This window comes from Anabrus simplex, chromosome 11 (genome assembly GCF_040414725.1).
Source record: "Anabrus simplex isolate iqAnaSimp1 chromosome 11, ASM4041472v1, whole genome shotgun sequence".
NCBI classification, from domain to species: Eukaryota; Metazoa; Arthropoda; class Insecta; order Orthoptera; family Tettigoniidae; genus Anabrus; species Anabrus simplex.
Genome location: NC_090275.1, coordinates 130,814,518 through 130,828,580, shown reverse-complemented (window position 1 = coordinate 130,828,580; position 14,063 = coordinate 130,814,518). Strand labels below are relative to the sequence as shown.

The 14,063-nt window shown below is 40.4% G+C and overlaps 1 protein-coding gene across 4 annotated transcripts in view; it reads left to right on the top strand.

Moving 5' to 3' along the window:
• Nucleotides 1–14,063, top strand: part of pcx (pecanex) — a 514,715-nt gene that overhangs the window by 410,357 nt on the left and 90,295 nt on the right. For all 4 annotated transcript variants that reach the window (XM_067155270.2, XM_067155269.2, XM_068229749.1 and 1 more), the window contains one exon: nucleotides 7,560–7,672. In XM_067155270.2, coding sequence (XP_067011371.2) covers nucleotides 7,560–7,672 — 113 coding nt within the window. The remainder of the gene's footprint in view (nucleotides 1–7,559; nucleotides 7,673–14,063) is intronic.

Below are 14,063 nucleotides of genomic sequence, written 5' to 3'. Positions count from 1 at the left end.
ACTTTCAGTCGCGAACTTTAACCTACATTCTCGAATACGCGATCGCGAACCTTCCATTTCCAGAACAGTCAGAAAATACATTCTAGAATAGCTAACCAACAAAAGGCAACACACCCTGTTCAAAAATTTATGTAACAAAAGTTTCTGGATACTTCCAGTAAATATAGAACTGAATACTAGGTCGTTACAGATAAAACAAATCACCACACTTTAGAAAAAAAAACATTTTCCACTTCCACTACATTGTGCACCTTGTCCAGACTCATGTGGAGGCGACAAGGAAGTACCACTGTTACAGACAAAATTGTGAAGGGGACATGGGGACATGTGGGGAGCCAACACAGAGGACATGTTGAGTGAGATTAATGAAAAGAATTAGTCAATGGTGTTGACAAGAGGAGAAATGGAAGAGATAAAGGGACAGCTTCAAGTACTTGGGAAGGGAACTAATGCATTCTACCTGGTGTGGAGCTGCCCTACGAAGGAAATGTGGACATGTTTAGTAGGTGGAAGAAGGAAGGCGAGATCCAGATAGAAGGAAACGACGATGAAGAATAATATTATTAGAAGAAACAAAGATTCAAGCAGTGTTCCCAACCCGGCAAGAACTGAACTGAGCCACCTGCTGCCTACATGTGAGTTTTGAAGATAGCAGGGGTGTGGAGTGTCAAGGAGATGTCTTTCTGCCCTTCAAAAATCAGACTTTCTATGCAGAGGGAGGATGCCTTCTACTCTTACAGGTAGATAGGGATGTCAAAATATTGAAGAAAGTCTTAGAGGGCAGAATTTAATATATGAAATCCCACAACAGGTTGCACACGAGGGGAATTTAATATATTAAATGGTCAGAGATGCAGCGTCACCGGCAGACATAGTAAAAAAAAAAACAAAAAAAAAAAAAAAAACAAATGGCAGTAAACGACACACACAGGTCTGACTAAAAGGGGAATCCTTGAATAGAGTTACGTTACCTCCCTGCTAGCTTTTTACGAGCTGTGAGAGGGTATAGTGTTCGATCAAGCATGCATCGCGAGATTCGAGACCGGCGTTTTGACAATGGTTAGTGAGAAGAGAGTCCGTGAGCAATAGATTGCTTCAATTTTGGACTCTATGGAAGTAGACGAAAGAGATTTTCCATTTGAAGTAGTGAGTCTTCTCGGTGCAAGAGCGAAACAGCCAACGAAAGGATTTGCATGAGTGACTTGGACGAGTACGAATGATAAGTAATGGTGCAGGGTAGTTAAGTAAAATAATTACATTGCGACCGAGCCTACAGAGCACTTTTCACTATTTTTTGTTACCAAAATTTTGACATAATTCACCAGGAAACAGTAATTGAGGGAAACAAATGGAAACAACGGGCAATACCTCCTCACTGAAACACGTAGAACCAGAGATTGGTCATTTCCAACAGTATCTGATGTAAGGACATTGATTTGCATAATAACTTACTTGTGGAATTAATTTTAGGTCAACATGCTGCCGCAAAAAAACTATAATCCCGTTCCGACTTTTACGACGAAGTACATCCTATATTCGAAGTAATTATTGTTTACAGCTAGTGTTCGATAATTCTCGATGAGTTTTAATTCGCCATATTTTCAGTCTGCATGCAGACATAAAATGCTTCCACCTGCGTAAGGTTAATACATTGGAGACGGCCATATTTGAATGTGCTATCCTGTAGAAATCGCGGGATTCTTAATGGTTTGTGAAAATTTTTCAATGCTAGGGTAAGCCATGATTGTAACAAGTTTTGGAATGCATAGAAAGATCACACTTTCTTCTACACAAAAATGAGTTTTAATTATCATAATAGTGCAGCAATTTTAAAATATAAATTTGTGAAAATAACATGTTTTACAAACGGAAAAAAAATGACGCAGCTATGGATGCCAGTTCGGTTAATATTTTGAAATTTGACTTTGTGAGCACATCTACTGAAACACACTAATGCAGATTCTAACCTAATTAGTCAATTGACACCGGTATTCTGGTTTACAACAAGGAATTAGCATTCCCACTGTTCTTTGTTTGACAACGGTGTTGTATCGAGTTGCTGCAGGTACACGGGAAACACCCATATATTTAGGAAGCGGTATAAAATAGTATTACAGAACCCACTTCACGTTACACTTCACACCAATTTGAAATGAGCTCATTTTCTACATTTACTAACCTGAAGTGCCAGAATCATCATGTTTACTTGGTGTGTAATTGTTATCCTCATCCTCATTTTCAGAAATCGTGTCTTCCATAAGAACATCCATTATGGATTCGTTGTCGAAATTTCGTACACTTGAATTGGACATGTTAAATATTCACAAGAATTACGCAAACAAGCCTGTCTCTCGAACACACACTCTTCCTGACCGCATGTACCATACGTACTTTCCCGCCCATTTCACAGCTGAGAGTCAACGATGACGCAGCCTTAAGTTATGTAGGAACGAGGCTGTGTTTTCAATGCCTTGAAAGAAGAGCTCTCGACTCATGCTCATAACTAGTATATTTTATGCTTATAGAAGCATTCAGCAGTATCTTATTGAAGTCACAGCTCGCTGAAACGGCAAATACAATTTTTTAGCTACAGTGAAATCATGCCCGTAGATTCTCCGAGCGGCGTCTCCAATGTGTTAAGACACGGTGGAGTGAATGCGCCTGTGTGGCGTGGAGACCCTTGTGGTGGTGTTGGTTGTCTCCTCACAGACGGTTGGCAATCATATGGAGTAAGTTTGTATTTCCTGTATAAGGGTTGATATTAAACCATTGATCTTCCTTCTATCTTGTCAAGTAAGAGGAAAAGAGAAGTTAAACAAGTCCCATAACCTGTGTATGTATGTTTGTTGGTATTCAGCCCGAAGGCTCGTTTGATCCTCCACAGCTCCACTAAAAGCTATCATAGACAACCTAGGTGTCACTGAAGAGGCATTCTAGGGAAATGAGGAGTGGGTTAGTTTCCCGCTGCTTTCCTCATTGAGCCAGAAGTTGCTATTGCATATCAGTCTGCCAAGCCCACTGAAATGCATGCACCAACCGACCCTATGGGCGATATTTTCACACCAATCATAACGGACTGGCATTGTTCATACCTCGGTCACTTTTGTCTGCCCGCCCTAGTGATGATGAGGGTTGACAGTCGGCTCCTTTCCTCTGGACACTAGGCGCGTGTTGTTTAAAAGGCAAGTGAGCTCTGTCAAAAGCAAGGTTGTCATATTTTGCATTGATTATTTAAACATGTTAACATCTAATTTATTCTAAAGTCAAAATATAAATATAAAAACTTGATAATGAACCACAGCACAAACCAATATCGCAGAATAATTTGTTTCGTGCTTAACCCGTGCGGTGGTCGTAGATGTTGAAAGAAAGAAAGAAAGAAAACAGGAAGAAGGCATTGGCAAATATACTCGACAAAGATTAAACTTAAATTGATACCAAAGTTGGCCCATTAAAATATTAATTTTATGCTGCTAATATCATTGTCTCGCTTTCAGTAAAGAAATGAAAAGTGCAACAATTTTTTACAATTTGTTTTATGTCGCACCAACACAGAGAGGTGTTATGGCGACTATGGGCTAGGAAAGGTCTAGGAGTGGGAAGGAAGTGCCCATGGCCTTAACCTTTACCACTCGTCTGTCGGGTGAGGCCCGACATTACGATATACCCGTTCCGGTCGCGTGTCGGGGGATACCCGACATGGCATTGTATCGCCCACCGCTCGTCTGCCGTCTCTTATCCGACAAAATACACGATGCTATACTGTACTGCCATCTTTTGGTTCCACGTGGAACTTTGTAGAATCCAGATACTATTAGACAGTCAGTCAAAAATCCATCATTTAGATGGCAGTGTAGCCGTCAGCTGTCAAATCACGCACATGAAAGCTCGAGCGATAGTAAACAAACATGGCCGCCATGTGCTCTTTTAGTCATATATATGTTGTATGTCAGGCAACACACAAAACCTCAGTATTTTCGCACCTCTGCTCCTAATGAATATATCTAATAGAATTTCACGATGCCTAAAAGTGAACTGACGATCGTCGGTTTGTGTACCGTAACCCAACATGTACCTGATGCTGACGGCTGGCACAATTATAAATCAACAGATTCAGATTTCAAGAAATTGCCGTTTACAGTGGTTTCAGCCTACAAACTACCGCTTGGTATGAAAACAGAGACTGAATAGAGATTTTCAATTGCTTCTTAGCGATAATTTGTACACTAAAGTATTAACGAAAACAATCGGTATGCGATAACGGTAATAATAAAATAAAAAAATGCAAAATAATTCGTCTTAAATTCCACATATTGCTTTTATTTGCTCCAGTATAGTTTGCTGTAAACATGTATAGCCTAACTACATCATTTAAAACCAAGTGCTATCTCCAAAATCGTGAAACGTTAATACAGGTCATATAAGATAAAAATGTACACTTAAAATACGAGTAGTAGAGGCAACACAGAGAACTTTAATTCGAGGGGTAAGGGTTAAGGTACTTCCCCAGCATTTGCCTGGTTTGAAAATGGGAAACCACGGTGAACCATCTTCAGAGCTGCCGACAGGGGAGCTTGAACCCATTATCTCCCCGATGCAAGCTCACAGCTACGCGCCCCTAACCGCACGGCCAACTCGCCTGACAAAGGAAAAGTAAAATCACGAACTAGGGACTGGGATGATGATGATGATGATGATGATGATAATAATAATAATAATAATTGTCCGCCTCTGTGGTGTAGTGGTTAGTGTGATTAGCTGCCAGCCCTGGAGGCCCGGGTTCGATTTGCGGCTCTGCCACGAAATTTGAAAAGTGGTACGAGGGCTGAAACGGGGTCCACTCAGCCTCGGGAGGTCAACTGAGTAGAGTTGGGTTCAATTCCCACCTCAGCCATCCTGGAAGTGGTTTTCCGTGTTTTCCCTCTTCTCCTCCAGGCAAATGCCGGGATGGTACCTAACTTAAGGCTACGGCCACTTCCTTCCCTCTTCCTTGCCTATCCTTTCCAATCTTCCCATCCCCCACCAAGGCCCCTGTTCAGCATAGCAGGTGAGACCGCCTGGGCGAGGTACTGGTCATTCTCCGCGGTAGTATCCCCCGACCAAATGTCTCACGCTCCAGGACACTGCCCTTGAGGCGGTAGAGGTAGGATCCCTCTGAGTCAGAGGGAAAAACCAACCTTGGAGGGTAAGCAGATTAATAATAATAAGAATAAGAATAAGAATAATAATAATAAATATCGGAGTATGTAGTTCAGACAAAAAAATAGCCAGCAAACTTAGCTACTTTTAAAACAAATGCAGTATTTACCTTACCACTATTCGTCGTCATTGTCTGCTAGGTGAATTACAAATCTATCTTGGTTGCTATCCGTGTCGTGTTTCATATACTTCTCTTCTGCCTTAATGGTGCTTCGAACACAAGCAGACCACCTCTCAGGACCGATCGTTCCAGCTCCTTCACGAAGAAGTTGACACACACTAGCACTCAAAGTTGGCGTAACATTAATTTTCCTAACATACGTCTTCAGCTGAAACCAGATCATTTCTATAGGGTTTAAAATACAATGATATGGAGGGAGTCGCAAAACTTCGTGTCCACATGAGGCTGCGATCTCCTCTACAGCGTACCTTTTACTGATATTGTCTGGTTTGATTTCCTGCAACATAACTGCCTTGATGGGTACAGGTTTTGGCATGGGAATGTTATTGTACTCCATAAACTTAATAATGTCCTTAATATTAGTGTTCATTGAAGGAAACCTAATCAGCTGCCACAAATGATAGCTTGCGTTGTCCATCACGATTACACATTTTCTGTCACGTGGTAGGTTCTCTAGAAGATGAGACCTAAACCAGTTTTCGAAAACTTGAGCTGTCATTTCGTCATGGCTATCAGCTTTGCAGTCTCCAATGTTTTTAGCCGATAAATAAAGGCAATTCTTAACCCAGCCCTCACTGCCTCCAGCATGCAATACCATAATACGCTTGCCTCGCGATGTTGGTGCTTTTCAGTATGCAATTACAAGTTCCATTATCCCACCCTTTCCTCACAATGTCATGAGTATCGTACCAAGTTTCATCTAGATAGACAACTCTGCATCCCTAGGAACGCAACTTCTGGAGACGGTCTATGAATTTATATCGCCAAGCTACTATTCTAGCAGATTCCATTACAATCTGATTTTTCTTCAGAATGCGGAAACAAAACCCAAGTTTTTTCAACAGCTGTCGTAGAGTAGTTTTTCATAAGGAAAGCCACACACATTTTTCAAATGTTTTAACAGTTCCTGTACAGTTGGTGACTTACCTTTAGTAAAGAATGCATATACCTTGCGTCTCACCAAGTCACAGCAGAAATCAATTTTATTAAAGATAACCCTATTATTACCACAATTTTTCGGAGTTGTAGGTCCCTTCTTTACTATTTTACTTACAGTTTTCCTGTTAAGTTTCAACATTTTAGCTGTCTCAGAAATATAATCCTTGCGAACGTTGTTCTTCATAACGTATTCGTATGCGTTACATACCAGCCGTTGACTTTCCTTACTTAAAGTTTTAGTCGCCTTTCTTTTCTCTGCGGAACGACTACTACCTGGCTGAGTATCACTCGCGGGCGCGGAACCACTGCTGCTTGGCTGAATATCAATCGTGGGCACGGAACCACTACTACCCGGCTGAGTATCACTCCTGAATATCACTTGCAGGCGCAGAACCACTGCTGCTCGGCTGAGTATCACTCGCGGACACGGAACCAGTACTACTCAGTCGAATATCACTGTTACCAGTGCTCGGTTGAGGATCGTTTGCCTGCACCGGCAGATTTAATTCAGGATTTTCTGATGCGATAATTTCCAGGTGTGATTCCCACGGCCTCCACATTACTGCGTGAAGCGAAGTGAAAAACAACACACTTCACAAATATTAGTTAACGAAGCAAAGAAATAATCCAAAACTTTCAAACAGCGAACAAAGCAAGTGTGAATTGTCTGAGCTGAAAAAAGAGACTGACATCTCTTTAACAAGAGGTGCGTTGGCAACAGAGCTGTGAGGATTTTTGAAGGGGAATGCGAACTTCCGTTTTAAAGCCCACTGCCATCATGAATCACCCCTACTAGGCAAGTAAGTGGCCAGGGAGATCAAACGTTTGCCGAACTCTTTGAATGCCGCTGGGTACGCGTAGCCCGTCTCGGCTATACCAGAAGACATAGCGCTCTGAAGTTTGAGGACAGTCGGTTAAAAAGCAATTTGGGACAGCATTGGAATCTAAGTTGAGAAAGATGCTAAATTTGAGAAACTTCTGGTAGTCCAAAAAGAGAGAAGAGAACTGGAGAGATACCAGACCACATACAGTAGAAAACCAAAGGCAGAATGAGACAGCTAGAGGGCACGAAGTTTGATGGTAGAGGTTTTGGAAGCACGATGATGATGGTCATATCTGAAGATATTTGATATTGCATAATCATTGCTATTACATTTCCATTTATATTGTTTCTCTGTGACCTTCTCTTCAACAAGTTAGTCAAGTATAGAGTAAACTCATATTGTTGTCTTGTTTGCAGGGTTCGTCGGCGATGCGGAGAGGGCTGTTCGAGCGGAGGTTCTATGCCAACAGAAGACGGGACTTTTGGACATGAGGGAGTGTATGCCATGACCAACTGCAGCATTCATTCCGGTATTGAATAAACTTTTTTTAGTTGTCAAATTCTATCTCTCTGGCATCACATTTTGTGTTCATAGACTTCTTTAATGTTGTTATGTGGGAAGAAACAGTTACCAAAATTTAAAACTCAAAATGTGAATTTAGCAAATACATGCAATTTTGTTTTGGTTCATTGTTCAGATGAATTTTGTTTCTGTTGACTGGATTTTACTATTAGCCTTGTTATGAAGGGTACATGTTTCGAGTCCATAGGTAAAAATTGGAAGGAAGTAGGTATGAAACATGGTCGATTTTGCTTTTTAGGGTATTTTATCATCCCAGAGTAGATTCCTCACTTGAGAAGTTTTCTTAGTTCTATTATGTACTTCTTGGTTTGTGTTATCTGTTGAAACAATACTTCCAAGGTGTTCGAAGTTAAAAACAGATTGTAACAGAGTTTCCTCCAGTAAAATGTTTCAGTCTGTGCCTTTCCTGTTGATAGTCATTTTAACAGTTTTTGTTTTACTGATTTTTAGTCCATATTCTTTTAACATGTCATTCCATAGATTTAGTTTTTCTTGCACTTGTGCTTCATATTCTCCCAAGATCAGATCATCATTAGTGTGCTAGGCACTTTGCAATGTTCTTTGATGTATTTCATGATCCGATCCATGACAGTGATGAACAGGAGTGGTGTCAAGGCAGTTCACTGCTGGACTCCTCTTTTGGTTTCAAACTAATCTGATCTTCCATTCTTTATTTGGACACAGCTTAAGCACTTTTGATAGAGCGTCTTTACTTCATCAATCAGGAAGTTTGACACACTTATACCTTCTAGGCATTCCCAGATTATCTGCCTAGGCCTTCTTGATGTCCATGAAAACCATCACTAAGTTCTTACCACATTCCCAGTACTTCTCTGTTAGCATTCAGGTCTGTAGCGCTTCGGCTCTTCCTGAACCTGTGTCACTCCTCCTCGTCCAATAACAGTTATTCCTGATTCTTCTTTCAATTATCTTCCCCCGAAATTTGAGTGAGGAAGTAGAGTGATGCCCTATAATTTGCACATTTCTTCCTGTTTCCCTTTTTATACAGTGGATAATGATACCTTTTATCCAGTCCTCTTTCCAGGTGACAGAGAGCACTCTGTACAGGTGCCTTTATCATGTCAGCAGAGAGGACAGCTCAGACACCACTTCTAGCAATGTTAGCTGGTATTGTGCTCCATCACTCGCACTTAAGCTGCAGTTTTCTGTGGTATCATTTCAAAGACTTTCTCCATTTAATAAAGTATTGAAGTTTCTTCTCTGATGCCTTGATTTATCTTCAGGTTCCCATCATCTGCTGCTAGTGCAAGGATACTGCCCTTCTTCTATTCTTGACTACTTTATAAAGACTTCATATTACTTTCATAGTCATCTATTAGTCTGGTAGTGAACTTGTCCCAACACTTTTCCTCCTTTTATTCTTTAATCGGTCCTGTAACCGTTACTTCAGCGGTTACACAAACACAGTTAAAAGGAGGAAAGTAAATTAAATTACAAGGCACCTTAAACACTATACACACCATAGTCATGTAATGAACTGCGGTGAAAACAGTACAAGTAAAAATCAGGGAGGGCAACTTGACGATAACAAACAAGGAATGTGGAACGGTGCTGGGAACCTACCAAGGGCATGGAGTAGCTTAGGTTGCGGTTTTTGGAAAAATCAACGGTGATCTTTGATTTTCAAAAATATTATTTACCAAATGGACTTCACAAAATAATTACCAACAAGTTCAGCAATGCAGAAAATACCGATACACAGTTTGTGAAATACAAATTACATGTTCGTTGAGACACACAAAGTAGATGTTCCTTGACAAGGGCTTCCTATAAATTCAAAGAGTAAAGCGAGTACCGTACATCTAATTGCAAACCAAGTCGTACAATACAATCTTGAAGGTAAGAAGAAACACAATATGCTATTACAATTTAGATTGAAGTTAAACGTACCTTTCCAAAACATCAGTTTAATAGAGTGGCAATTAGGGCAATCTCCTGTGTGATACTTAAAAAAAAATTAAATTCAAATTAAAATGGACTGAAAACAACCATGCTTTCCCTAAGGCAGCCCATGCTGAAAGCGAGGAGTCGCTGACGACGTCAAAACTCCGGCAGACCAAAGACAGACAGGCTTAAGACAGACCACGAAATGCTGCCTTGCTCCCTTTAAACAGAGAACCCTGGCCTTGGAGTAGCCAATCAGAAAGCAGGAGCTTGCCCGGATTCACCAATCACAACTCTTTCTTCGGTCGCGATGTTTAAACCACTTTCTCGAACACATACGATCGCGAATCTTCCATTTCCAGAATAGTAAGAACATACTTCTAGAATGCATAACTAACAAAGGCCAACACTCCCTGTTTAAAAAGTGCTCATCACAAACTTTCTGGACTGTTCCAGTTAATATAGAAATGTAATCTACTAGTTACAACCAACATATGTTACACTGTACAGGTTAGGTAGCTGAATGGAATACAAATAAGTAAGTACTACTTAAAAGATTTACAAATAAAATCTTCTACAAACACTTTCCACCTGTGTCAGCTCCTTTAATCACAAATAGTGCCAGGTACCAAATTTCATCGTCTTGGTGGACTGATTTCTGTTTTTTGTTTTCTAGCCTCTTTGTTGCTGCACTTCTTTCTTTCCTTTTTTCTTTCTTTCTTTCTTTCACAGTAGTTTTCACCCTCTCATTCAACCATGGTGTTTCTCCGTGCATATTGCACTTGTCTTTTCAGGTAGTAATTCGGCTTCTGAAACCAGGGTTTGTAGATGCACTATTCTCAACCATTACTGTCGATTGGTATTAATTGAATTAATCAATTTATACAGCGATCATAGTACTTTTTGTCAATTACTGTATTTCTCTGAATCCAGGATAACCTTGAATGCAAGATGATCTCCACTTTTTCCTTCCAAAAAATTAAATTAGGCTTAAAAAGTACTTTGTGAAATCATATGAATGCCTTTCTTGTAAGTATGCACTTTTAGACTCTTCACGCTAACGCCAAACATCAGATTTAGTTATGCCATATTTTCATGTGGCTGCCCAGTTATTCGTTATTTTTGCAAGTTTAATAACATCTTCATCGTTGACCAACTCTAGTTTCCCAGGTGTGATATACGAGCCCCTTCCATTTTGTTCGGTCCATGAACCATTCTTCATTCACAATCCGTTCCCAATTCTGTCCTCTCTCCTCTACATCCTTCTGCACTAAGTCTGTCCATTTTTCTCTAGGTTTGCCCACTGGTCTCTTTCCTCTTATTTCTCTTTCATACTCCTTTTTTGCAGACCTATTGGCTCTCATGATGTCTGAAAGATCTGGAGTTGGTGAATTATTGTGTATATCTGGGCTCCATAATCAGTAACATGGGAAATTTGATAAAGAAATAAAACGACGGATTGTCCTAGGTCGTGCCGCAATGGTTAAACTCACAAAAATCTGGCAGAATCGGGCATTATCCAAAACAGTTAAAATAAGATTGGTGGAATCACTGGTGTTCTCTGTTTTCCTGTACGGCTGTGAGACCTGGACTGTGAAGGCTAGTAACAAGAACCGAATAGATGCCTTCGAGATGTGGTGTTGGCGGAGAAACTCCATATACCATGGACAGAAAGAAGAACAAATGCCTCCATTATAGAAGAACTGAGCATCACAAAACATTTATCTTCCCGCGTTAGTGAAAGTTCCTGGGACACATTTTGAGGAGAGAAGGAGACAATTTAGAAAAGAGCATTCTGCAAGGCACCAGACCAAGAGGCAGAACAACAAGTAGATGATCACCGGTCTACCTCTTCACAATATCTTAAGAAGAGCTGAAGACCGCTCAGCATGGAAAAATCTCGTTAAGGATGCAGTTACTAACAAAGTGAAGAAATGAGGTCACAACGCTCAGCAATGAGTAAACCGACTGATGATGATGATGATGATGATGATTGGCTCTCATTCTTTTCACATGACCAAACCACTTCAGTCTTGCCTTTTGGATCTTCTGGAGTAAGCAGTCTTCTTGTCCTACATCTTCTCTGACTTTTTCATTCCTGATTTTATCCTTCCTGGTCTTCTGGATCATTGTGCTTAGGAACTTCATTTCTGCTTCTTGGAGTTTTGAGTTGTCCTTTCTTGTTAATGTAGCGATTTCCAGGCTGTATGTGAGGATAGGGGTGTAGTATGATTTATACAGTGTCATTGGTTTGTTGATTCGACTGTTTACTTCATATTTAGCTAAGTTATCCTTGGACATTATACTACCCAAGTACTTAAATTCCATGACACTGTCCAGCTTAGTGCCATTTAGCATGATTTCTGGCTGGTTGTCACCCTTCTCTACCTTCAACACCACCGTTTTAGCGTTGTTGATGTTTAATCCATATTTCTCAAACTCCTGACTCCACCCCTGCATTCTCTCTTCCACATCTTTCTCTGAGTTACCCCAAATTACTACATCATCTGCAAATGCAAATGCTTTTAAGTCGTGTTGCCCCTTTTCTTTCAGCGCCTTTAATATGGTATACAGTACAATGATGAATAATAGGGGCGACAAAGCACTACCTTGTACTCTCCTTTTGTCTCAAACCAGTCTGACAGTCCATAACCGACTTGTACACAACTTCTGGTTTTCTCGTAAAGCCCCTTAACTTTTGAAATTTGACTGGCTCGCACTTTCGAGCTTTCTCAGGCACTCCCAAATAAGCTCCCTTGGTATGCTGTCATAGGCCTTTTCGATGTCAAGGAACAATAGATATAAAGGCTTCTCTTTTTCCCAATGTTTTTCCATCAGCATCCTGACACCAAATATAAGATCTTCCAGGCCTAAAGCCATATTGTTCCTCTTCTAAATGTGGTTCTATAATTTCTTGTAATCTATCCTCTACAAATTTTTCCCAAATTTTTAGTCCATGCGAGGGTAGATTGATGCCACGATAGTCTGCTGCCTTTCCTCCAGTCTTCTGGGATGGTATTTTGCTGCCATACTACATCTAGAAGTCTATATAGCCCTTGGATTTCTGGGGTTCCTCCTGCTCTTAACATGTCCACACTTAACTCATCTATTCCTGCAGCATTCACTTTCTTCATACTTTTAAGGCTCTTCTCTATCTCCATCCATGTGATTGGTGGCTCCATATTTTTACTGGGCTCTTAACTTTTTCCAGATTCTTCTCTGTTTTGAATTACATTTGAAGCCTCTCCATTCAGGAGCTTGTCAAAGAAGATCTTGAGTTCTCTCCTGATTCCATCTTCCTCTCATACTACTGATCCGCTGTCCTGCTCTATTACCTTGATGTCTTCTAGGTTATTTCGCTTGTTTTTAATGACTCTGTAAAGAAGTTTCTTGTTCCCTCTTCTGCTCTCGTCCAGCTTCTCCACAAACTCATTCCATTTTTTCTCTTTCTCTTCTCTTACTATCCTCCTACCCGTAAGTTTTTTTTGCCCTGTAGAATTCCTGTAGTTTAGTCATTTCTTGGGCACCTGGACCTTGTGCATCTCTCTGCTTTTCTTTGTCTAGCATATTTTTTTTTGCCCAATTTCTCTCTTTTATAGCCTCCGTGGCTCAGGCGGCAGCATGCCAGCCTCTCACCGCTGGGTTCCATGGTTCAAATCCCAGTCAAACCATGTGAGATTTGTGCTGGACAAAACTGAGGCGAGACAGGATTTTCCTGTCATATTTCGTTCCAGCAACACTCTCGAATATCATTTCATATAATCTTCCATTCATTAGTCATTGCCCCAGAGGCTTCGGCAGCCGGTACAATTCCTATCCTCATTCGAATGACTGGAAACAGGATGTAGCAAATCTGACTCTGTCATTCCACCGAGGTGTCTCTTTTTCTCTCCTGTTACTCCACATAGGTCTTTAGCTTCACCCACCAAAGTATCTTTAAAAATTTTCCATTCTTTTATTTTATTCATTTCCCCTTTTGGTAAGTGTCTCTGTATCCTTATTTTAATATTCTTCCTTCAACTTGGCTTTGTCTAATTTCCAAGTCATCACTTTAGGTTTTCTTTTTCTTTTCTTCGGGGTTGTGTTAGCCACATGATTTAGGTCTGCAGTCAATAATCTATGATCACTGTCCATTCTCTCACTGGGGATAACTTTGAAATTAGTTACATATTTCCCTCTTCCTTTGTTAGTGATGGTATAGTCGATGTTATGAAGAGACTTTTCATTTTTGTAAAATTATTTCATTAATTGAAGTTGGCACTTTCTAAGCCTATTTCCGATTGGTCAAATGATTTTGTATTGTTGAAAATGGTTACGCAACAGTCATGTCCGTCATCAAGTTGTGATATCGTATCATTAAGACATATCAGATACAATAAAGTATTGAAGGCACCAAGTTGCTTTACTTCAAAATCAAAAACAAACATTGGCGC